Here is a 25,786-nt window from a genome sequence, read left to right on the forward strand (position 1 = left end):
TGTGGTGACGAGCACAACGCGGAAGTGCTCTTGTCCACAGCAGCGCAGGGAGCCGCTGGAGACCAACTGTCCTCGGTCGGACACGATGTCCAGCAACGACGAGATTCGATACTGTCACAGATTCTCCTACGTTTTGCTCAAATTCATCCTGTTCTCCTATGCCATCGTCTGGTGGGTGAGTAACCTCGCGACTATCGTCGGTCAAAGAGGCGCGTGCGCCCCGGTTATAATACCCCGGCTCTGGGACAGAGACCGACAGACAGACAGACCGACAGACAGACAGACAGACAGACGAAACAAGAAGGGACCTTTGTGATGGGATCGAGGCCAGGCTGTTGTAACAGCGTGCGGTTGTGTGACGCGACAGGTGTTGTACCTGCTGGACTGCGGTTCTCGCGCAGGGTTCGGCAGTAGCTCCGCCACCGAGCCGTGTGTCTGCTACACGGGGGCCACACCCTCCTCTGAGCTCACCTGCCGCGCACAAGGCCGGTGCTTGGTCTGCAAGATGTTGTCAGGAAACGAAAATGAGGAAATGACATTTGAGCCCATTGGATCATGATTTCAGCCAGTGCGAACAAACATAACTCTCTGCAGGGACGCCTCAAATTAGATATGGGCACTTCAACTTGCCAAGACATTTCAGACTACTCTTTTTATAAACTGGGAGACACAACATTAACACACTGGACTAAAGGTCGTTTGTGGCTAAATGCAATTTAAAGAAGGAAAGTCGACTCAATGAAAATCCCCCCAAATAAAATGTCTTAGGTGTACGTGTGCACTGGTGTGTTTTAATTTGTCTTTGCTGAGTAAAGCAAATGAATAAAAACATTCATTCCTTTGCTTACAGGGGTAAAAAAGGAGTAATTGAATAGAAAAGAGAATGGAGACCGAAGTGAGTGAAACGGCTGCACAGGCAGTTCTTTGCTCCGGGTAATGTAGAGTACTTAAATCCTTTAATAGACCTGTACTGTCCTTAATATAATGACAGCGTAGGAGTTTGTCATCCATGTGAAATGCATGATCGATGCATGGTTCAAGTGCCACTGCTCTGTAAGACGAAGGTTGAGTTGCTGAAAGTGTTCAAAGAATTCTCTGCGTTGAGCCGTTTTGTACCCTTACTTCTTCTCTAAAGTTGGGTTTTTAAATTAAAATAAATAAATAAAGTAAGCAATATTTAAAAGCATATTTCACCCGCTGCTTTTAGAAATAGGACTGAGTGCACACCAAGGCCACCAAGTGTATGAAGGTATCTGCTAATTAACTCTCTCAAAGGTTTGGTGGGCAGCTTTGTGCTGCGTCCACTTGTCTGGATTACTCACAGATGTCCAGGTACCAAGGACCATCAAAGGCCCTCGAAGCTGCAGTAGAGAATGTAGATCTGTATTTCTTCAAGGAGAAATCAGGACTCTGTGCAACAGAAATACAAAAACACCTTCACAGAAATAGGTAGAAGTGAAGTAGAGGTCAAATGAAGTGTTGCCTGAAGAGCACTTCTCGTCCAATCTACGTTCTTGCTAGATGAATTAGTAAGTGAATAAACAGTCAACTAAAAACATACACAGGGTAATTCTGTACCATGCACCCAAAATTCAATTTTCATGGATTTTTCGAATTTGAAATCCATGTAAAAAATACAGATGTATGGGCCCTTGCAAAATCATACAGCTCTACTTACACTACACTAGTTTGAATTTTGGCCACATATTTGTGTATTTTAAGTCTCACCAATCACATATTTATCACTGGATTGGGTTGGAATTAGTACTGAACATCCAGACTTCAAGGTTTTCTGTCTCTGCGTGATACTAATTTATTCTGTTTTTCAATGGGTTCAGGAAATTGGCATTTTACAGCTTCTAAGGGCTTGGTTTTGTTTATCTTGTGACAGCTGGCTTCTTCTAGGCTGTTTTTCAATAGAGCAGGGCTCCATGATTTCGCTATCACATCACAACGCTTAATGATGAACTCAATAATGATTGCTCTCTTTCATATACTTCTGAGTATGTCACAATCCATTAAGCAATAATGCTGTTTCAGGTGGGAATGGCCCAGATTAATTTTATTGTTTTCTACTGCTAAGATGATGTCAGATATTAGTACAGGAAAAACTGGAAACTGTGAAATAACATGTGTATTGTTCTAATGAACTAAGATAAATATTTTTTCCATACACATAGAAAAAGGTGACATCGACCAGTATGCAACAAAACCAAGCCCTAAACAGCAAATTTCCTGAAAACACTAAGCAACAACTATTTACATAAATACATGTTGCAAATTATCCTTTTTGGTGGTTCAGTAAAAATTAAATCTTGATATCGTTAAAAAACGAAAAACAAAACTAATCACCTAACAATTGTTCAGCGGAAATTTGGCTCCAATGGCCAAACTTTAAAAATTCATACCTTAAAAAATATTTGGAGCACATCTTTACAATTTCATGGTCCAACAAAATTTTTTTCTAGGTTTTCACAAACTATTATCAAGAAAATCAATGACATGAACTGAATGACCCATTATCTGTGGTGAATGAGTAGAGCATGCAGGAGGTAGGACATGTTGATAATTCTGCCATCGCTGTGAATTTTCCAGAGATTTCCCTGTTGTATCCTCACATGGACTCACTTGGATATTTTTTGAAATTTTACTAGGGGGCTAGAAGATAAGTTCCAGAAAATGTCCGCAGCAACATTTGAGGACATTTGAGTTCTCACATATTAGCCCCTTCGGAGAAGTTCAGGAAAACCACTGCATGTCTGAAAGCAGCTTTAGTTTAGGAAGATAAAATACCTAATATGCTAAACTCTATGGTGAGGGGTAATATGGCAGCCTACAGATTCACATATCTTCAGTTGCAAGGGAGGTTTGCCTCAATCTTTGTCCATTTTAAGTGGTTTAGTGCGTAAATATGTTCTAACATTCTTTGATTTGACAAAAATATCAATTCGTTTTTTTTAACGCAATAATAAAATATGAGTTCTAGAAAAGGCAGCTGTTTCAGCAAATGACTTGAAAATATCCTTGCTATTACTGAAACAATATGCTCCTAATGGCTCACATTATGTCAGTTTTAAAGGAGAAAGGTTTTGTGCAGCATAACCAAACCCTGCAGCCGCTCCCATACATGACTGATTGTATATCTTTGCAGACAGATGGCTGTTTTAGACGACACGCAGTGCGTTCAGAAAATCATTTATTTGATAGGCTTATTCATGGAGGGAGAGTAGGATGGTGCGGTAGACGGAAGCAGAGGCGGCAGTATTGTGTTTGTATATGGGGGGTGGGGTGGGGCGGGGGGTTGAGACAGATTCACGAGTCGTATTTACTTTGCTCCATCAGTATGTTGATTACATTATAGACACATCTTCATAGCACACTGTCTCTGAAGAATGTGGTTTATCTCAGCGTGATACCCTTAAGGACAAAGGGCGCTCCACGTCATGTCGTCACATCCTCATATTGTAAGACAATTTTTTACCTCAGACCTTTGCTTTATCATATTTCAACCGACATAAAGTATTGTTGCATCCTGCTTCTGTTTTGAGATTTCTATTTTATGCCTTTGTGTGTTGTTGGAGTAGTTTTTCTTTTTAACTGATCTGTACTTCACACTAATTCTGTCTCCCAGAGGGCAGGATGTCCTTGTGCTGGAGATCAGCCGCTAAAGGCTGCAAACAGCTAAGCAAAATAGCATATGTTGGGCAAACAATGTAAGAGAAGGTGAGTTATTTCCTGCTCAATGAGGAAAATCATTTAGGTCATAAAAGGACAATAGCTTATTTTTATCTAGCTTCATTGTGTATGATCAAAGGTGTGACAGTTGACAAAACTAAAATCAAAACTAAAACAAATACCACAGGTCATATTGTACAGTCCTTGAAAGCCCATACATTGTTATTCCAAAACACAACTGCTGAAGCTGAGGTTATTATTTTGATTACTGTGACATGATTGGTGGTGTGTAAAAGAATATGTCTGCAAGTCTGATTGCCATATGTCATTTTTCACAAGTTGTTTATTCTGAGTAATTCAGTAAAGTCTTCTTTTTTTTTTTTTTAAAGATAATCTTTTTAATTGGGATCTCAGCTCCGAGCTTGTCTTGTTGCTGTGGGCCCATTTCACTTGATCCTACTGCATGATGTTATCTGCTGTTGTTAACTTTTATTTACCCAGTGAAGGTTTATTTTACTGTGTTTAATACTGATAACACAATAAAACGCCTTCACACATTGGGACTTGTCAGTCTTTGACTGTAAACTGGGACTGTGTGCCTTACTGACTGACACCCGTTCAGTTGTTCAGTTCAGTTTCCTTTACTGGCATTATACACCTATAAAGTAAATAAAAGTAAAGTAAATAAAAAGGTTGCAATTTGCTTCACATAGAAAATAGCAATAAGTTTAAGACACATTAGTTTCCTTTGACATAGATAAAAACAACTTTTTTTCTGTGTAAAGAGTGGCCAAGAACCACCGCACAATTCTGAAAATGCAATCTTCAACATGAGAAATGTGAAAAGATTCTATAATACTTCTTCCTCATGTGCCCTGTGATGTTTGGTGAACAAATGTATTGACTGCCTACAGACTTGGCCATGTGAGGCTGTACTTAGCTGGGTGCAGCTTTTATTCAGGTTTCAAGGATACACCTTAGCTCGGGCTCTGTATGCCCCAATTGCAGTTGGTCAAGCACATTACTAGCTCTGTAAAGTTGCTTCAGTAAGTTGTTGCCTAATGCCCTGATAATGTAACTAAGTCATCTGCAGCTAAGTGCATGGGGATAAACACAGCACTGCCTGTGTTATTATATTAACCCAGCTATTTTAGTTAAGATTCGTTTATTTGAACCAGAGTGATTTGACAAATCAACAAAGCTCTTTGTGAAGATTAGCACTCTTGAATGTTGACATATTTTTTCGTTGGCAGAAAATTTAGAGTTACTCTGTTTAAAACGCTCTTGGCTGAATGGGAGTGACTTTTGTGGTAGGCGGGCAACCAGCTAACGGCGAGATACCATAACAGACTGCAAGCAGGGACATGTAAGGGAAAGACATCATGGTGGAGTGTAAACAGTGCCCCGACCTTCAGATCTCACTGTTGACTATAGTCTTCTATCCTTCTCTCCTTCCTTTGCTCCTGCCTCTGCTCCCCTCCGGAAGGCTGAAGATAGATTGTTGGAAGGCTAACAGCAATTAGCAACAAATGTGTCAAATAATGATGGCTTTTTCAAAGAGCAACATGCTGTGATTCTACGTTTACCACAGCTGAGTGTGTGCGTGCATGCGTATTTTCTCCTGAAAGTCATTACCGTTTCAGGGAAGTTTGAGACTCGTGGAGATGAGGCCGTCTGTGGAGTAATAAACAACAACAGTGTGCAGTGTGAAGATGGATAAATGTAGCCTGGCATCGCTGCGAATAGCGTATGGAACCTCACGGTTCATTTTTTTTTCCTAAAAGCGTCATCAACTCTGGCAGAAAACACTTGGACTGGTGTGTGCTACAAAAATAAAGTTGTATAATAAATAATTATAATGATAATTTTTTCTCTCTTTTTAATTTGGGTAAACTGACCCTTGAAGGGGCAGTAAGTGATTTCTGAGAAAGCAGGTTTCTCTCTTTGTCGTCGTAATTTTACAGCTCTGGCCAGGCCGTGAACTCGCTAGGCCAAAACCGCAGATTGCAGCGCCACCCACTAGTATGTACCTTAACATGTCAACGAGTCATGCTTACAAACTGCACTCACAGCATTGTGATGTGCAGTCCGCACCATTTTTTTGTTTCCGATTTACAGAGCTATAGGGCTAAGACCAAAAATCCAATTTTTCTTTCAGCTACCAGGCCGTGAGTAAATATTCGCTGATTTTTTACAAAATGTGTATTGCTTCAGAATCGCTTACTGCCCCTTTAAAGCTTTTCTTACTCAGACTGTCCATGTAAAGAACTGTCCGTCGCTGTCGCTGATTGCATACTGCAATTAGCTGCTGCCAGACACTGATTTTATGCAAATTGCAAATGCTGCTGCATGTTAATGTGACATTGAAGAATTGCAGAATGAGTGAAAAAATACACTGAACTGGATAGCCAGCAAATAACGTTCTTCTCTGACTAGAAAATCAAGTTTCTGTCAGCTGTTCCTCTGTCTCAAAATGAGCGCAGGTTCGTCTAAACTCTTGTCACCGTTACCAAGATCAGTGTGGAGCATTTATCGAGAATACCAGAAGGTTTGAATTAATTAAGTTGACCTTTGTGAGGAAGGATCTAATAAGAGACTTGACATAATCTATTCTTTACTTGGTAGGGAGCAGTGTGTAGCTGTTAAGTCGTGGAGGGATTCTTCACAGATTTCAGTTGCTGGCTTAAACTGAATATGTCACCATGCTGCCCAGAGTTATTGCTCCAAGTACTAGAACGGAGCAACTGAAAGAATCATGAATCTTAAAGTGTGTGTGTGTGTGTGTGTGTGTGTGTGTGTGTGTGTGTGTGTGTGTGTGTGTGTGTGTGTGTGTGTGTGTGTGTGTGTGTGTGTGTGTGTGTGTGTGTGTGTGTGTGTGTGTGTGTGTGTGTGTGTGTGTGTGTGTGTGTGTGTGTGTGTGTGTGTGTGTGTACACACTCCAGATATCACCGCCAATTTTTTCTAGTAGATTCACTGTATACTAAATTAAAGTGCTACAGAGAACCTAATTAAAGAAAGCTTTCATTTACAATAATAATGGTGAATTATCTGTTGCTGCAGTCCACTCCAGTCTGATGAAAATGTGTGTAATTATGTTGTGTGGGCTTAGTAGCAGAAGTTTCATACTCTCAAGGCTGTAGAGATTCTTACAGACAGGCTAATGCTTGAGATGTCAGTTTTGATGCGGTTGGTCAATGGAAGGTTAAACAAAGCTAGTCCACAGCCATGCCATCAGCTCTATGATGCTGTACTTAGGCCCAGCAGTGCTTCAAGCTAAATGCTAAATCAGTATGCTAGTATACTCAGTGACAATACTGTAACAGTATGCTGGTGGTGTTAAGCAAGTACAATGTTTACTTTGTTCACCATCTTGGTTAAAAAGGTTTGCTAATCAGCACAAAACACAGCACAACTGAGGTTTCAACAACTGATGCAGATGCAGTTTTCCAAGTTATTGCAGTTCATCCTGAGATGTACATACATGTATATAATTTCATGTCAGTTGATCCAGTAATTGTTCAGACATTTAACTCAAAACCACAAATGTCAACCTCATGGCGACACTCAGTGGCAGACAGCCAATTTCCCCCCTTGGCCTGAGATTTACTCGAGTGGCAACCCACCATGACGTCACCGATTGATTTTGCAAACTGCCGTTTTGAAGCCTCGAGTTTAGCATTTTGACCAGCTCCATATTGTTCTTTTTACCAGACGTAGGAAAACGTCCACTGTGCGACTACCTACAACTGCAACCATGCACCGATTGGATGGTACGAGCTGTCAATCACGCTGCATCAATGCTCCAATGCATACAGCGCTTTATCTTTTTTACTCTAATTGAGACCACAATTAACAAAATGACCATCATGCTGTATATTCAGTACTGATTAATTGCCATTAACTACCAGATTTGACAAAACCTAACGTGAGTTTATAGAATCTGATCAAATTCATCCATTTGCCTTTTTCAATGATGGCTTTGACACATGTATGATGAAATCTGGTGAACCCTTGACTTTCCTCTGCCAATGCTTCCAATATACAATCTTTGCCTCGCTGATTATGATGCTTGGTCTTTGGTCCATTGCTTGTTATCTTATATTATTTATTTTTAAAGCTGCTGAAATAATAAGAATTCATAAATTCTACCCATTTCCTCTCATATTCAAGCTGATGACTAACCCTTTTTATCTACATCCCCTGTGTTTGCAGTTAATTGGAGGATTAATCCTTGCCATTGGCATCTATGCTGAAGTGGAGAGACAACGCTACAAGACACTGGAGAGTGTGTTTTTGGCCCCGGCTATAATTCTGATTGTCCTGGGAATTGTCATGTTTATTGTTTCGTTTATTGGAGTCTTGGCTTCACTGAGAGATAATCTAACTCTATTGAAAGTGGTGAGTGGCGTTCCTACACACAAGTAATATAGTGGTCATTTATTATTCTGTACAATTTCTAATTATTCTTTATAGTGACACATAAGAACAAAAAGAACATTTCTTCACTAAGTGCTTTGTCTTATTTGTAGAGCTGAATTAGCTATGAACTAATTCAGCATTGATAGTCACCTTTATTTTTAATCTTTTTTAATCATTTTAAAATGAAAGGTCAGAAGATAAATATACACTAAGTGATCAATTTATTAGGAACACCATACTGACACCATTTAAAGTTTATTTATTACCTTCTTTGATGCCCTTACTCTGTAAAACAGTCATGGGTACCTCGAAAGGCACTATCTAAATCAAAGAATTATTATTATTATTATTATTGGTCTTATTGTTATTATTATCATTATTACTGGGTAGGGCCTTCCTTTGCTATCAAATCTTATTTCTCAATTCAAAGTTTAAATGAATGTTGGGGATTTCCTTTTGAAATTCTGGTCCATGTTGAAATAATTGCATCACATCATTTCCAATGAGGATCACTGAGCTCACTGTCATGTTCATGAAACCAGTTTGAGGCGACTGTTGCTTTGTGACAGGATGCATTATGCAAAATATGTGACATACAAATTTCCGCCCCCATTTTTTGTGCTGTGACTTGTCTTTCAGTCACACAAACACACAAAGAGCACACATAATTGCCCCTTTGTACGGACATGCTGTTCATCCAAACTGTTAAAAGAAAGCATGTAAGTTAGTTATGAAATCCCTTATTTATTATTTATTATCTAATAAAACTTTATTGATAATTTCAACTTTAAAACAGCATTTTCATGGAATAAATATGTAAGTGTATAATTACTCTTCTCTCTGTTGCTTGTTTGATCACAGTTCATGTACACTCTGTCAGTTTGTCTAATCCTGGAGCTGCTGGGAGGAATCTTGGCGCTGGTGTTCCGCAACCAGGTGAGCGGTTGGAAATGTTTATGAAAATGTAGCTGTGTGACAGCATAATCAGAATTATTCTGCTCAAAGAGGAGACAGGATTCCTTGTGTGATAATAGTATGCTGTTTACCGGTTCTGTTTCCTTGATCTTTCTTTGTGGTTCTGTATTCAATCTTCTGTCTCTCTCACTTTTAATATATACCTCCTAATTCTGTATTGTTTACATCATCTGTCTTCAGCTTTAGATCTTACTCCCCTCCATGCAATACTCTCCAATAATGTTCATATGAAAACAACCACGGAATGATCATATGCTTTTATGCAGTCAAGACCAGAAAGCAACCTCCTTCAAAACTGAATGAACAATACCTAATTTGAAAAAAAGAGAGAGGCCTCATGAATATAGTAATCATCATGTTTGTTCAATGATGCACTGATAGAGGGACATTTTAATTGCAGTGTTTTCTCTACCATGGAGTCTCAGCCATATGTAACAGCACTTTGGTCAACTGTTGTTGTTTTTAAATGTGCTCTATAAATAAATTTCATTTGATTTGATATTTTCAGAGAAGATCAGTTTTTAATTAACTGCAGGAAGCTGGCTGGGAGAGGAACTGCGGTTTAGGGGAACCTCAATGTAAACAACACCTTTAACCATGCAGAGATTATCATCATGAATACTCATGGTATTCAAAAAATCATGTGTGCATGTTATGAAAATTATTAATAATAAAACTATTCCATAAAGAAAATACAGTCTTTACACTCCTCCCACTTAACCTTTATTGATATTTAATTTGAATATAAAGGAAATATCAATGTTTTCTCTCAAATACACTGTGCCTTTGATTAAAGTGGACTTAGGAAGTATATTCTTGTCATGACTCTTTAATGCCCAACTGCATGAAATAACATTAAAAAAATGAGTTTTTAATGGTTTTGTGTCTATCACAAGGCATTAATGGGCCTCATGGTACTGAATTTTCGGAACAGAATGATTTTGGGGTAATCTTTAGACTTACTTTACACGAAAGAATAATATACACCTTCAGAATTGATATTTTCATGTAACAGACATTCGTCAAGGATTACCCCTAATGTGGTCAAATTCCCATGATTCATGGAGCTATGACACTGATCCCTATTGATTACTTAATTGATAAAACAATCACATTCATGAATGACTCACTGTGCATCAGTGGGGATCCATCTTAAATCTTCATATTTACATGACGGTTACATTAAATATAATAATACCTGTTTTTTTTAAGTGCCAGGTAATGCATTTTAATGTTTACCTCAGTTTGACAAATGTAAAGCATGGTAGTTTACTATTTCTATCAAATTCTATTTAAAATAAAATACAGTAAAATTCATGAACATGTAATTTCTTTATTTTACTGTCATCTCATTTACATTGAAGGAAAGACATATTGATATTTCCTTTAGCATCTAATATCCCTGAATGTCAAGGTGATGATAATACCAGGTGATCTTGGGGTGAGTTTAATATCGCTCCAATGTCGTCTGTCTCAAAGAGAAACTTGTACTTTAACATCAAATCTATAAATCTTCAGAAATTAAATGAAAAACTAATTTGCTCTACTCTTTGATTCTCATGAGGGTTGCCATCTCGATTCATCATTATCAGCGGTTAAAAGAGATATGACGATGGAGCCTGAATGAGCCCAAAGCTTCGCTGCCCTCTTTTATAAACTAGAAATAAAACTAATGCAGCACAACTGCAGTGGAGTAAAATGAGTGGAATATCTTTCCATGAGTGTGCTTAGTGGAGTTCCAAGTTGTAAATGTTTATTTTCAATCTCTGGATGGATTGATGCATTAATCTAATGTGACCCCTCAGCACCAGATTGTGACTGACAGATGTGAGCTGTCAAACTGTCACATTTTCATATTCCACATCAGTGGATCAGTCACCTTGACTAGTCACAGTATTTCCTCTCCAGAGCTGCCTGTGTGACACATTGATGGTAGATCAGCAGTGTCATTGACAAAAACAGCAGGGTAACCCCTCACGCCCCCATGTCCGATTAACACTCCTCAACTGTTTATTTTCTATCTCATAGACAGTGGAATTACTGAACAAGAACATCCGAAGGGGCATAGTGAACTACTATGATGACCTGGACTTCAAAAATATCATGGACTTTGTTCAGAAGAAGGTAAGGTTGACCCACTTCCTGTCATTTGATGTGGAACATTCTTGTCAAGAAAATACATGATTTTAAAGGTTTGTATTAGCTTTTTAAATATGTTATAATGCAAATACAGTACAGGCAAAAACCATGGTTAGCAAAACCACTCGTGAACTTCATCAAAACAAGTCAAAACCAAAATAATGAGAGAACTGTGCCGAGCTATCACTGTACACCTGCTCCCAGAGTGCACCATGCTGCTGCACACGCAGCAACTGACGCTGTAGATCTCATTGCTTACTTAATCAAGCACTTAGGGATACTGTGTCTGGAGGCGCACATTGAAATTAAGAAGCAGCCTGCAACAAACTACACTTGTTAACAGAAGAGGAAAAACATATGCTCGTTCAGTCTGGAGGCTTCACTCCCTGTGCTCTTAGAGTCAGATTGTGACTAGATTAAATCATAAATTGGATGATTTAAGGGCCAGCAGCTGGCTGTGTAATTTTTTGGTTTTGCAAATGGAAGTTGCAGCCTGCCTCAGTTTAAATGCCTCCACTGTGGAAGTGGTCAGCTGGCAGGCTGGTTACCCTTATGTGCCGATGTGTGGCAAGGCGGCCCAGTTCTACTATTCATATCAGTTTCTTACTCAGAACAAGATACACAACAAGAACACAGTATTTACTATCAGAGTTACAACAGTTTGGGGTATCTCTGGGTATTATGTAATTTTTTGTCAAGAATGTGTCCAGAATGTTGAGGTGGCAAACAGATGTCATGTCATCGGTGCCAGTTGTTTCAGTACTGCCAGGAAGAGTTGTTGCTGGAGGGATGTCTGAAAGCTATGCTTGTGCAGCTTAAAGTTTGGTCAAAATATGACTTTTCCATTTTATTTCAGCACAACTCTTCACCACTTTGGTGAACCTGCCTGCCTGTATTAAATTCAAAGGCAGTTCTGCATCATTATCTTTCCAAACAAAAGAAGGACAGCTTGCGTTGGCAGCAGGTTTTCATGTTTATTCTGTGATGTGCTCTTTCTTAAGTTGCTGGCACTGTAATCTGCTTGCTCTTACAACAACAAACAGTGCTTCAGTAATTTGGCAGTGGTAAAGTGTCTTCTGTATTTTTCCTATCATGGTGTAGAGCTGATGGTTGGCTCATGTCTCCTGCAGTGGGAGTTATTTAAGTTATTTTCTAGAGGACTTGGACAAGAACCAATCAGAAGAGTAGAGTGAGTAAATTGTGCTTGTTTTGAGTAAAAATATGCAATGCTGACAGAACTTTTCTCAGCATTAACCAAAAGAAAACTTCCCTCTGTTATATGCGAGCTGGTTATTGCATGGGAATTTTGTGTGTTTATTTGGACCTAACTTGATATCCAGCCAGCGGACATCATTCCAATGGATGGTGACGGCCTGTCTTTCTTTACAGCTGCTATTGTTCAGGATTTGGCCACTTGTTCTTCTTCAAACATTTTTCCTTATAGATAATTCAGTGTTTGAATCGCACACATCACTGTCATGCCTGAAGCAATTAATCAATCAGCCGATAAACAGAATGACACATGGCAACCATTTGTATAGTCAATACATAATTTAAAAAAAAAATGTTTAAAGCAAAATTATTGGATATTCTCTTTTTTTATTGTTGTTTTTTAATGGTGATGCAATTACTGATGATAAATGAGAAACATTCCTACCTGGAACCACAACACAAATCCATGGATTAGTGGCAGGTCATATCATATCCTGTATTGAGTGAGTTTCCAACTGACCTTTCTGTCCAATGCGCCTCAGTATTCTCATGGAAATGTGACATTTATTCCACCACAAACGGTTTCCTGTGTCTTCAACACTGGGAACGACAGCGGTGAGGTTTCCCCCCCCATAATTACGTTGCTTAGTTATTCATAACACTATTGCTAATATTGACAACTGCATTGCCTGATTAGAATAAGCTGCATTTTTAATTTTCCTGTCCACACAAGCACCACACAGCTGTATATGTTTCAGACCATTTACAGCAGGATTTTGCGATTTACATAAAGTTCTGCAGGGCTGCAAACAACAAAGCCATTCAGTCATTTGGACAGACACTAACTTCATTATGCCGTGTGCTGTGTGACAGTTAGACACAAAAGTCATCATGCATATTTATAAGTAAATTTTGGATTCATCACAGTTTGTCAAAGTAAGTCAAGGCAATTTTATTCGTAAGCACATTTTCTATCAATGTACAGTAGATTTAAATATTTGAACTCAATGTCCTTGACGACAAGTTGTGATGGATCCTATATGTTATCAGATATTTTGTTCTATTTAGAGGAGGACTACATTAACTCACCATATTTGAACCTTATTCTGTTCTTTGCAACTTATGCAGTTAAAACAACCACTGTATGGCGACATGAGAGACCCAAATTACACAGTCATTTTAATTTATACTGTGAAACCCAACATCACAAATCACAAATAAAACTTCACAAAGGGGCTTTACTGTTATCAGTGTACTGAGGATGGAGTCTGGGGTCCGTAATCTGTCAAGCAACAAGCTTTAATTTGTTTCTAAATAAATATTATGTCGTCAATAATGTCATTTACGGGTGGAATATGGTTTAAGTGATATTCATAAATCCTCTCCATCTTGTGTGCCTTAAGAACCATATAAAACCATTTTAAGTCAGAGAGGAACACATGCTTTGGCTTTCTGGTAACAGTCATAATATTTTGCCTCTCTGGCCCCTAAAATGATGTTAGTCATAAAACGGCTTCTTTCATACAAGATGTTTAAACACCTGACTCTCAGTATTAAACACAAATAAGTGGAACTGTACAAACAAACGGGGGAAAACTGAAAATGAACAAAAACAATGACAAAGTACGGTGTTATGAAAGTAATATAAAATGCACCAGTCAATGTTGGCCTCTAAGAAGAACTTATTGACTATTATCGACACCTGGATTCATCTATTCGACCTGGAGAAGAACCTGATTGATCAGTTTACAGACTGCATCCAGCCATCAGATTGGAGGCTGGCCTAATATTCGCAGAAACAGTCCTTACTGGCGTGGAGCGATAGATTGGTCAGGTTGTGTTACTGTAGATCATGGTAAGATAAGAGATCCTCCTTATCATTTTGTGACCAGTCGTAGTGTGCCAGTGTTCTGACTGACTGATTGCCATTGAGTCCTTTTCAATCGTGGAGAATCACTAACACTTGCAGCTGTAAACAAGAAGCCACATACAGTATAAGATACTCACTCTTACTACTACTTCCTACTTACATGTAAGTGTTTCAATGTACATGTAATGTACATGTACATTGAAACACTGGATAGGGGAGGTCATTTTTCATGACAATCTTTTAACACTTAAAAAAAATACTGTATCTGTTGAGCTGCATTGATCTATCAGTGTTATGTGCATTCATCAAAGTATGTCTTGAAACTACCTAGACTGCGTTTGCAGGTCATCATGTCATTAAAGTATGATCAGATAAATATATCAACACATTTTAAGAGGTGAACTACACAAAAGCAGAGATAAGTAAAAAGAAACTTACTGAAAACAGGAAGAAAACAGTCTGGTCCAGATGTCATCACCGGGGGCTGAAACATAACTGGTCAGCATCAAAAACTCACCAGCTAAGTCATCATTACTCATCACTTCTATAAAAAAAAAATCAAAAAGGTGGTCATCTTACCTGATACTGCCACTAAAATTATTTTTATGGCGGAAGGTGAATGAATTAGTGCAAGTTTAGTAAAACTAAAAATGAATTAAAAACGACACATGTCGTACATGTATGTATGTATGGTTGCTGTGTAATGATGGCAGGGAGCACAGGAGGCCATTTAGCTGCCCAGTTATTCAATCAGTCTGCCAGTGCAGATGGTCGTCAGTTAGGCAGTTGGCTACAAAGCCAGTCTCTTCTATCAGCCATCCAACAGTGAAGACGATTATATCACAGGCTGTGATCTGAAGCGTTACCATAGATGCATAAGTACCCAATAGTTAAATAATAACTATAGTATAAATTCTCTCAAAATTCCTCCCAAACGTCCATCTTATATCTCAGAAGATGAATTATAAATGGTAAATGGTCTTTATTGATATAGCACCATTCTAGTCTTAATGACCACTCAAAGCATCAGAGGAAATTCTCCCTAAGGTCCCAACTATCTGAGCTGAGCTTGGTAAATCTGCATTTTGCTTTCAAGCACCACATCCCCCAGAATGAACTGTAAGAAAGTCTACTCTTCAGTCATCTGCTGCAGTCTCCTTGATGGTGACGGATGTTTTGACAGATTGATTTAAGTTGATTTAAAAAAAATCTCGACCTGCAGTCGACATGAATCATCCCAAAGGAAGGATTCACTGCAAGACTGATGGATTGTATTACACTGTGCAGCTGCACCCACTGAACTGGTGACTCAGTGTGGAGTGTAATGTTGGTGGATTTGAACCTAGCAGGTGCAGACATTTTAATTTCATCATGATGGGTTTACTTTCCTTTGACCCTTGTTTGGGTCCTGACCCGGTGCTGGCGTTTTCTGGTGTCATGCCACCAGGAAGAGGGATTTAGTTCCTGGCACAGTGACATCATGATCACACTGCATGCCAAAGAGCAGCCTTATTTTTATTCATTTATTCATTTTCTCTCTATCTCTTTTGTCATCCTCTCTTACTGTCTCTCTTGAATCTGACCCTTTGTCCCATTTGTCCTCTTTTTCCCTCTTATCGCCTTTCTGACTGACTTACCCCCTCCCAGGAAAGTATTTGTCTCAATAAATGACTACAATGCAGCTAATAGTGTGACTCTTGAGTCTTTAAGCAAGTGTATACTCTCTTCGGAAGCTCTGCAGCAAAGTATGAATCAAATAGAAATGACTGATTACAGATTAGTGCGACATTAGGGTGTTGGTGTGCTTTGGTTGTGAGTGTTATCATTTGAGGCAGCACAGTTTTCTTGTTGATGTTTTCACATCTTTTCTATTAACATATTTATCTCATTGTAGACATTTGACTTGTCAAACACATCACTGACGACATCAAGTACGTCTGCATCCCATTAATTATATCTGTTATGGCTGTACTGACTTTACTGTCATGAGGAGTCAAAACATGTCAAATGTCTGGGGGGGGAAATGCTCTGTTGCTTGCAGCAGAATTTTTAGTTTTTATTTTGATTCATATTTCTATAAAATTATATCATTATGGTTGTTTTACAGAGCGGTTGTCTAAACAGCTTTTGAACAATGGGACACAAAAACACTCAATTAAACCCAATAATGATGTTTTTAGAAGCAAATTTGGGCATTGTGACTCAAAAGCTCTCAGCCAAAAGCAATCATCATTTTCCCTCTATAGAAAGCTTTTCAAACCTGCTTTACTCTCCCTTTGAAGAAATAATATTCTGTTTTCTTGAGGTTTGTCAGTAATGGCTGGAATAGAGGTCCGTCAAAATAAAAATTGGTTGGTGTCACATTATTTGTGCCTGTAAACCGACAACAGGAGGTTGGCAGGTATCAATGAAGCTGTAAGCATGTGAGCAAGAGGACACAGCATTGTAGTCTTGATCTGGATGACATCTGCTAAAACAGTGTTTATTCCATCCTTGGAAAAATGTGGGAAGGAGTGGAACAAAACAGGTCTTTCAATGTTAGACCACCAGAGACCTCCCGACTGACCATTTTGGATTTGCTTTATACTTGCTGAGTGTTGCAAAGAAAAGCACATTTCCCTGTCTTATGCCAATCTTGGCGCAAAAGCATTTCATCATATCTTAATACAATTTTCAGAAAGTTGTAACTTGGCAGTCATGCGACTGTAGATCAACTACTTTAAGTCATCTATAGTGTAGAACAGTCCCTTAAAAATTTCAAGCATTTTGTGAATGGTTTCTTGAGCAACAATTATTTATCAGAGCCACGATCCCTTCGGTTATAGCCTCCATATTAAAGCTTACTTCAATTTACTCTTTTCTCATCTGTAGCGTTTTTAATCTCATACTGTATATCCGCCCTAACGGTGTGTGATCTTCAGATTGCGTTTAATTGTTTCCTATAGTTTGCCCTCAATTCTTAATTGTTACCTCGACCAAGTTGGTTTATGTTTTCTTTGCCATCTGTCTGTCTGTTATATTATATCTCAAAATCCCAAGAAGATACAAGTCAGAAATTTCGCACACTAATGGTTGGATAGAAAGCCATTTTTACATTTTCTAAAATCTCTTGATTTGACATGAAATGACCCAAATGCTAGTTACACCTTATAATATAATTAATAATAAATAAGCCTTACAATAAAATTCAAATTTGTCATTGAACCATGGACCTATTGACTTATATTGATCATTTATCATTTACAATTTTATATTGTCCAAATTAGTGATTCAGAGCAAAATTGAATCCTTCCAACACCTACACTGATTTTGGTAAAGTATGAGAGAGACAAGCACACACTTTATGACTCATAATTACAGTATTCATTATAATTTTGTATTTATTATGATTCATTTCATTGCAAAATGTCACAGGCATTGCCTGAGCAGAAATAATGTTCACAAAGTTGTGTACTTTTTGTCCTCGCCCTCTCTCTTATTCCTGCCTCCCGTCCCTCTATTGTCCATCGTTATTCTCCTCATACATCTTCTTACCTCTTATTCTTTTTGCACTTGTCTTTTCTCTTCCACGTTTCTCATCTCTGACAGTTCAAGTGTTGTGGAGGTCAAGGGTATGACGACTGGGCGTCCAACATGTACCACAACTGTTCTGCACCTGGTCCACTGGCCTGCGGTGTCCCATATACCTGCTGCATTACTGCTAAGGTAGGTATCAGTTACTTTGACTCTTAGTACTATTACAACACTAACTGCTACAATATGATGTTGATATTCTACAGTAGCATGCACTGACTGTCTGTTATGGTTCTACCATTTCTACCGCACCATTTGTGGCCCAGGATACTTCTACCGCTTCACAGTGCAGCATTAATGTTATGTGATCCATTTCAGTTTGAGTTCAACTATTACGAGTAATCTAGTTCTCTTACAACAGCTGGTATAATCAGAATCAAGATTAGAAATACTTCATTGACTAAAATTATAATAAAACAGAAATATAAGATATAAATAAGAAGAATGTTAAAAAAGTAATATAAAGTGTGTAAAAAGTATCTGCATTTTGTACAGTTAAGTGTTTAGTGCAAATAAACAGGTGTAGATAATTGTGATAGAATATGGTCAGAGTGTCTGACACTCCGAGGGAAGAGTTGTCACTAAAAGTACCACTACTTTATTGCATTTCATGCTGATATGTGGATTCTCATATGAAGTTTAATTTAAGTTTACGTTTTCAAATGAAATATATTGTGATTGTCACAATACTGCACTAATCATCGACATCCATGCCATGTAATAGTTGTAATAGTTACTTTTAAAAAACATCTAAACATTCTTATGGTTGTGATTAAGTCTGTGACACTCAGAAACACACACATACCAAGGCAATTTTATCCCACACAAATCATCACATGTTGCCCTGTAATTTATACACCTAGATTCACCCAGAGTTTATAAAGAGATAAAAAACTAAAACTTTTTATTCTGATTATATCTGATTTACACTCTCTCAATCTTACAGCTCAACTCACAAAAGCGAAACCACCAATCCTTTATCCTGTGTCCCGATTGAATTTTTTTTTTTTCCTTTTTTATCGGTTGTAATCTATTTTTCATTCCTTTTGTTTTGGCAAAAGGAATGCCATATTAATTTTGTGGTTCTTTCAGCACTGGCTCACTTCTGTTAGCATTATAAAGGAAACATTCATAAGCACCCTAATGACAGCCAATTTAGTATTTTTACTGTAATCAGGCCTGCTTTTATCAGTATCAAAAATTGGACAGTGACGAAGCAATAATGAATTCTCATCATGGTGCATTGACTATATACTATACCTATCAATACTGTTAAAATAAGTAGAGCCTCTGCCACCAGGGTTTATAATTTCTCCTTAAATATATTAAGACAAAATTCTCATATCAAGAAATAATGGCTCACAGATGATCAAGTTCCATTTGGTCTTGACATGTGGTGATGGGGGAGAAAAAAACATCCCAGTGTGCCAGAGATGACACATGGTAGGCAACAGACGCTCAAGCAGAACGCGTCTTATTGCTCCTTTTTTCCAACTGTGATTTATTTACAATACTTATTCCTCAGAAGTAGCTGCTTCAAATAGTAGACAGCACATACCATTGTTGAAAATCCATGAGACTATACTATGAAATATAACGCATATTTTATTGGAATTTACTGGAATTACACATATATGAAAATTAAAATGCACATGCATGTTTTATTTGGTACAAAAGTAAAATAAATATATATGAGGTCTTTCTTGTTTCTTTCAGTTTCATTATAGTTCTGAAAAAAGTTTCCTGTAAATCATTCTTATCTAATTCCATCCATATTTAGTTAATATATGTCCATATGTAGGTGCATTTGAACATGCCACTTTACTATTCTTCCTCACATTCCTACTTCTAATCCCACCAATCCCACAGTGCTGGATTAAATATCAGCAAAATACAGTCACTGAAACTTGTATAATGACGTTAAAAAGGTGATCACTCCTTCCCTCCTCTTCGTTCTGTGCCAGACAGCCACAGGTGATTGGCACTTTATCTTCTCTTGTTTGAATATATGAATATATAAATATATTTCAACATTTGGATATGGAAAGGGGTTGGTCACAAGCTCACATACACACAGTTTTGTTCAACCAAAAACAGATAACATTTTGACTGAAAGCTTATCTTCCTCTGCCTGCTGTCGACTTGTCTCTTGATACTCAAAGCTGTTTATAGGCCGCTGTTTTACCTCCTACTTCCTTTTTATTTCTAACTCTTGAGTTTGTCTCTCTGCTTCTCTCCCCTCCAGCCGAATGAAGTGGTCAACACAATGTGTGGCTGCAATTTGCTAAAACAAGAGGTAAGACCTTAAAGATCAATTTACATGACTTAACTGAGACTTAGCACTCAGCAGAGCGCAAACCTCCGCCAACAAATCCTACACATGATTGTGTACTAAGTGGGGGGGAGAATCAGGATTCTCTTTTTTAACCCCATCCTTCCAAGTTTGGTGGAAATCGTTCAGTACTTTTTGTCTAATCCTGCTGAAAAAGCAAACCAACTACAGCCCCTCAGAGAGCACAGACCTCCACCAGCGCTGAGCAAACCCCCAGCTTTATGCTATTCCACCCAAAACATGCGTTCCTATCTCAATCTGCTGTAATATGTTGTATCATGTATGTTATGTATTTGTGAGGATATGACTCAAATTGTCAACCTTTGTGCAAAATGTTGAAGAATCTTTTCAAAAAAGCCTCCTAAAGCTTAAACACCTGTTACCATGGCGAAGACCTATCTTTGATAAAAGGTTCATGCAAATCCATCCATAACCTTTTGAGTAATCCTGCTAACAAACAAACCAAACTAATCACTCAACCTCCTTGGTTGAGGTATGAAACAGACGGGTGAAAACACAACCTCTCTGTCACTTTCCACCTATTAAAGTGCTGCTCCTCTCATGTAATGTGAGCTTTAAATATTTAATAACTGTGAAAACTGACTGATGACAAATGTTTTGTTTCTCATAGCGTTTGGACTTGATAGACAGAATTCATATCAGAGGCTGCACTGATGCTTTCTTCATCTGGTTGATGGACAATTATAAGATTATGGCTGGACTGCTGTTAGGGATCCTACTGCCTCAGGTACACACACACACACAAACACACACACACACACGCATACACATATGTAACTTTTATCTCTTCTGGCAGTGTAATATTCATGATCATATGGTGATTCAGTGATGTGTTGATGTTTGGTTCAAACCTAAATAGAAACATGTTGTCTGATGATAAACAAGTACAGTGCAATCTTACTGTATGATAAATGGAGGTCTACAATTTTAAATACATGACCAATAGAACCAGACATGTTTTTCAGGTCTACCATAAGAGAAAGGTTTCATTTCATGATTTTTTGTTCAGTATATGATGATTTAAGGGCTAAACTGATGATATCTCCTGGGTGGAAATTTACGACAAAAATAGAGGTTTTGTGATACTCAGGAGGTGTTGTGTTGTTTGTACTTGTGATTTTCACTGTAATATAATATTTGCTGAAAGTCTCTCGGCTGGCATGGATTCAACAAATGCAGCTTTAGTTTCAGTATGTTTGTGAATACCAGAAGAACCGTTGAAATGAAACGTTTATCCATTTTCAGCAGCCTGTGTAATGGAAACAACACTGATGACTACGCTGGAGAGAATTTAAATTACCTCGGGTTCATCAGACAACTCTACGGCATTCGCAGTGATGAAATACGCATTCGCAATTCACAAAAGGCTTTGCACGCTGTTCCATTTCGTTAAAGTTTCAGATAAAGCAGGAACAATTCTTGATTCATTAACCTTTTGTGAACAATAATCTTATTTTAAATGGATAAATCTGAGCTTAAAATGAAACATTTTGCCACAAGGTTGTTTTGTGGCAAAGTCGTCTGACTTTTTTTTCTAGCATTAAAAACATTATCTAGAATAAAATGACGCTTTCAAACCTACCCATATGCACATTATGGGCGAACACTGTACATCTGCCATGTCCTTCTATTGGATGAGATCCATTAGATGATGTGGGCGTGACGGACACGAAATATATTTTTCATCACGTTGTCACTTCTGTCTTAACCGTCTGATTTAAATTCACATTAAACATCAGAATGCAGAAACACAGAGACATACCCTGACATCTGTGAATGTAAGAATGTATCTTCATTCGTGCCGGAATTTAATAAGCACGATGGGCTTCACTGAGCCAAAGCTGTCGGTCACTTATCCGGTCCAAACGTGAAGCCTCTCATTTGACCTATTTCATGTCGCCTCACTCGTTGCTCCACCGCTGACATGGAAAATGGGTCTGACGTGCCGTCATTAAAGACGTCTCAGTTCCCTTTCATCATTCATGTGAAAGACTCTGCTTTTCATTTTTGATAATTTTCCCATTTTAACCTCCACATATAATATTTACATTCAAATGATTAGTTGATAAATTCAATTTTTTAAGTATTTATATATAAATACAAAATACAACTTTTTAGATAATGTGCCGATGCAGAGATATTTCACATTCACTTGTGTCATGTAATAATAGATGTGCACCTTTATTCATTTAGATATTATGTGTATTATGTGTATGTGCAAATACAAACTCCAAAACATACACAGCTGTTAACGCCTGCAGGTAGTGAGGCCATTTGACATTGCGTCAGATGACAGCTCAGTGGAAAGGATTTCTCGTTTCTCTGAAATCTTGTTTCCTCTCTCCTCATATGTTTTGACCTCCCTCCCTTCCTTCCCTTCCCGTACTTAGCTCATCTCTTTCTCTTTCTAGTTCTTTGGTGTGATAGTCAGTTGGCTGTATATCACTCGTGTTGAAGATGCCATCAGCGAGTATGGTCACTACATGGACGGGCTACTGGACACAACGGACCGAGCAGCGAAGAGCCACGGCCGTGTGGCCAAATGGTTTAAGTGTATGCCAGAGATCGACTGATGGAGTCAAACAGAGAGCAGCAAATGGACTCCAGTCAACATTCACAGCTGGTCAAAGCAATCCAGTCAATCTAGAGACTGATGCAGGCGCTGCAGGAGTCTTCCTCGGAGCTGTAGGCTTACAACGAGCACAACCAGTGCAGAGACTCAATTTTAGTTTTTTTTATATTGGGAAGAAGGATTTTATCAGTATCCAGATTATTTGGAGTTTGATAATCAAGCTTTTTTGTTGTTGTATTTTTTTTCAGTTCTATTGTAAGCTTACTGTATGTAACTGAGAAAGTGAATATTCATTAATTACTTTGTTGAATGCAGTAAACAAAGCCAGCATGAATGGGAATTAAGAGCTCATTTAGTGATGTACTTTTAGCTGCACTGTGCCTCCGACATTCTCAGGAACAGGAATAAACACAAAAACCAACACAATCACTTTTGCTTCTAGTATTATTATATAAAACGAAATTTGTCTGTTCAGTTACACAAACACAATGTGCAGCACTGACGCTTTAATACCTTAATAAAACCACTGGTCCTTTCATGCAAACACTAGCCAAAAAAACTGACTGTCACCTGAAAGCAGAACATGTTTGCTTTAGAGGTTTATGAAACTGAACATACCCTGAGGTTTGAGAAAAGTCCATTGTTTTGAAAATGAACCCTGCATTATATCCCGCATATGCCCTTATGACCATAAGTGCTCACGAACCTGAATGATGTGTCAAAAATCACCATTATAGACATTTTAGACATGTTCATTTTTTCATCAAAGCTTTGACTCCAAATTTGAACTCCGGTCTGCGGCTGAATGATGTTCATACAGGATGTGGATTATGATGCAAAACCTTGGGACTTCAAGCACAAGCTCCGGTTTACTTTACGTAAGTGGCTTTGTTCCCCCGAACCTGACCACTCACAGGACTAAAACAACCCAGTGTGTGGTGTCAGAGTGCACTACACCCTTTTATCCACCCAGACCACCTCCCTACAACGAGTTACTTGTCCTACTACACTTGCACTGAACTGAACATATAATCCAGGGAGCCGTTGCGCTGGTCTCAACACAGATTTGGTAGATTTAATTAGATGTGTAATTTCTAGGACAATATGGTTGCATAAATATGATTATAGGTTAGCTGAGATGTAACTTACGATGCAGTATATATGCTTAAGATGATGTTGTAACAAACTGGTGAATCCAATGTAGTTTTACACCTTTGTCATCATGATATATGTGAATAATGTGAAGTTAATGTGCTACTCAACTTTGATTGGCCTGTAGAAAAAATAACTTTTATTTCACAGTCCTCCGCCGTTATCCCTTCTTAATGATATGTTTAATACTTTACTAACATCCCTGCTGAAACATGATTTCAAGCGTTTTAAGTTGGTTCTTTTAAGTTATTGCCTCTATTCAACAAGTTCAACAATTCTCTTGAAGGCCGAAAAGGTATTATCATGACTTTATTCGTATTGCCATGTTTCCCATGTCTGGGCCAAGTGTCTAATAATCCAGGGTGAATTAACTGGTTAGTATACTGTAGTTCATAATCAGCTGACTGCAACAAAAAAAAATACTTTTACAAGAAAAGACCACACCATTTTTTTTTTTTTCTGTTTGGCCTTGATTAGATTTGATTGTAATGTGTGAAGCTATTGGCTGGTGGGTTGAAGGTAAATATTATTGTATGTATTCAATTAGTTGAGGGTTTTTTAAATTTACTTATGTACAGTTACTACCTGCTCCCTAAAGTGACGCTGCATTCACAAAGTCAGATTTTCAAGATTTCAACTCATCCCTATTGTTGTCGATGAACAGAAAAGATAGTCACGGCACACAGTAACTTCCCACTGATTTAATTGTAGTGAAAAGAAAAATGTCTGAGTTTTATGCTTTGTTTTTTTTTGCAATTAAAGACTCAATTTATTAGAAATATGATGATGATGACACATTAAGCAGCTTCACTTTGTTCCATTCTTCTGAATCCAAACATACTGTATAATACTGATAACCAAAGAGAGTCTATACTTGATACGTGTAATGTTTGCCGCATGTATTATGTTCTCAATATTACATATCATAAAAATATTTCAGAGGCCTTAAAATAGGATTTTTATGTAAATCATATAACAATGCTCTATTTTAATAGAATTTAAAAATCCCTGTCAAAGTGCCAGTGTCGTCTCTTGAAAGAAATAAGATGCATATCCATAGATCAAGTGGAAATTCAAATGAACTGGAATTTGCATCAAATGTCTACGAACATTGTCAGAGTTGCACAAAACCCATGCTTATTGAAAGAAGAATGTTGTCAATAAGTTTTGTCAGTTTGGGGGTTAAAAATAAAATAATTGAATGCTGTTTGAAGAGGTTCGTTGTTTATCTTTGAGCTGACTGTAATGCTGAAGGGATCTTGTATTGGAGTATTTAGAGGTTGGGTCGTTGTTGAATAATTGATGGCTGATATCACACTGTGTGTTTTAGAGGGCAGGTTTCACCCTGAGTCACTAGCAGAGTCTACATTTTCCATGCTACATTATATAAATTAAGTATGTGAAAGGTCAAACTATGATAGTGTAGAATAAATATACACAAAGCGATTTGGGTGCCCTGAAAAGAACATCTTAAAATGATTTCTTCTACTATCTTTTTACACACGGCTAATAAATTTAAAGCAAAAGGAGATTCAAACTCCAGCGCTACAAATTGTTGTTGCCTGTGTGAAACTTAAAGAGCATGTGACATACATAGAATTACATAAGCAGTGATCATCATTATTATTATATAATTATCAGCACATACTAAATTTGGTCACAGGATAGTTCTACTGTATCTGTAGTTCAAGGTGTTTTTTGTTGTATTTTTGTTTACATAAGAATTTAATGGACTAATATTTAGTTTATAATTAAGTAATTAAACTAAGACTACAATATTAAAGAGAACCAAACAAAGAGAGGAAATTAATTATGGGGATTTCTATAATGTTTCAACATAATGTGT

General features: G+C 37.8%; 1 protein-coding gene across 1 annotated transcript; it reads left to right on the top strand.

The window, feature by feature from the left end:
- On the top strand, positions 1–25,156 carry tspan15 (tetraspanin 15). The gene is made up of 8 exons (XM_035628218.2): positions 1–175; positions 7,888–8,073; positions 8,956–9,030; positions 11,098–11,193; positions 17,879–17,995; positions 20,109–20,159; positions 20,827–20,943; positions 22,628–25,156. The coding sequence occupies exons 1-8, from the start codon at positions 86–88 to the stop codon at positions 22,787–22,789; spliced, it is 894 nt and encodes a 297-aa protein (XP_035484111.1). The 5' UTR covers positions 1–85; the 3' UTR covers positions 22,790–25,156.
- The last annotated feature ends 630 nt before the right edge of the window (positions 25,157–25,786 follow it).

This window comes from Scophthalmus maximus, chromosome 4 (assembly GCF_022379125.1).
Source record: "Scophthalmus maximus strain ysfricsl-2021 chromosome 4, ASM2237912v1, whole genome shotgun sequence".
NCBI classification, from domain to species: Eukaryota; Metazoa; Chordata; class Actinopteri; order Pleuronectiformes; family Scophthalmidae; genus Scophthalmus; species Scophthalmus maximus.

Bases quoted from the DNA above. Each gene is read 5' to 3' on its own strand.
- tspan15 (XM_035628218.2), top strand. From the start codon at position 86: ATGTCCAGCAACGACGAGATTCGATACTGTCACAGATTCTCCTACGTT. The intron at 11,194-17,878 runs GTAAGGTTGACC...CATCTCTGACAG, and splicing joins TGGACTTTGTTCAGAAGAAG to TTCAAGTGTTGTGGAGGTCA. The intron at 20,944-22,627 runs GTACACACACAC...TTCTCTTTCTAG, and splicing joins TAGGGATCCTACTGCCTCAG to TTCTTTGGTGTGATAGTCAG.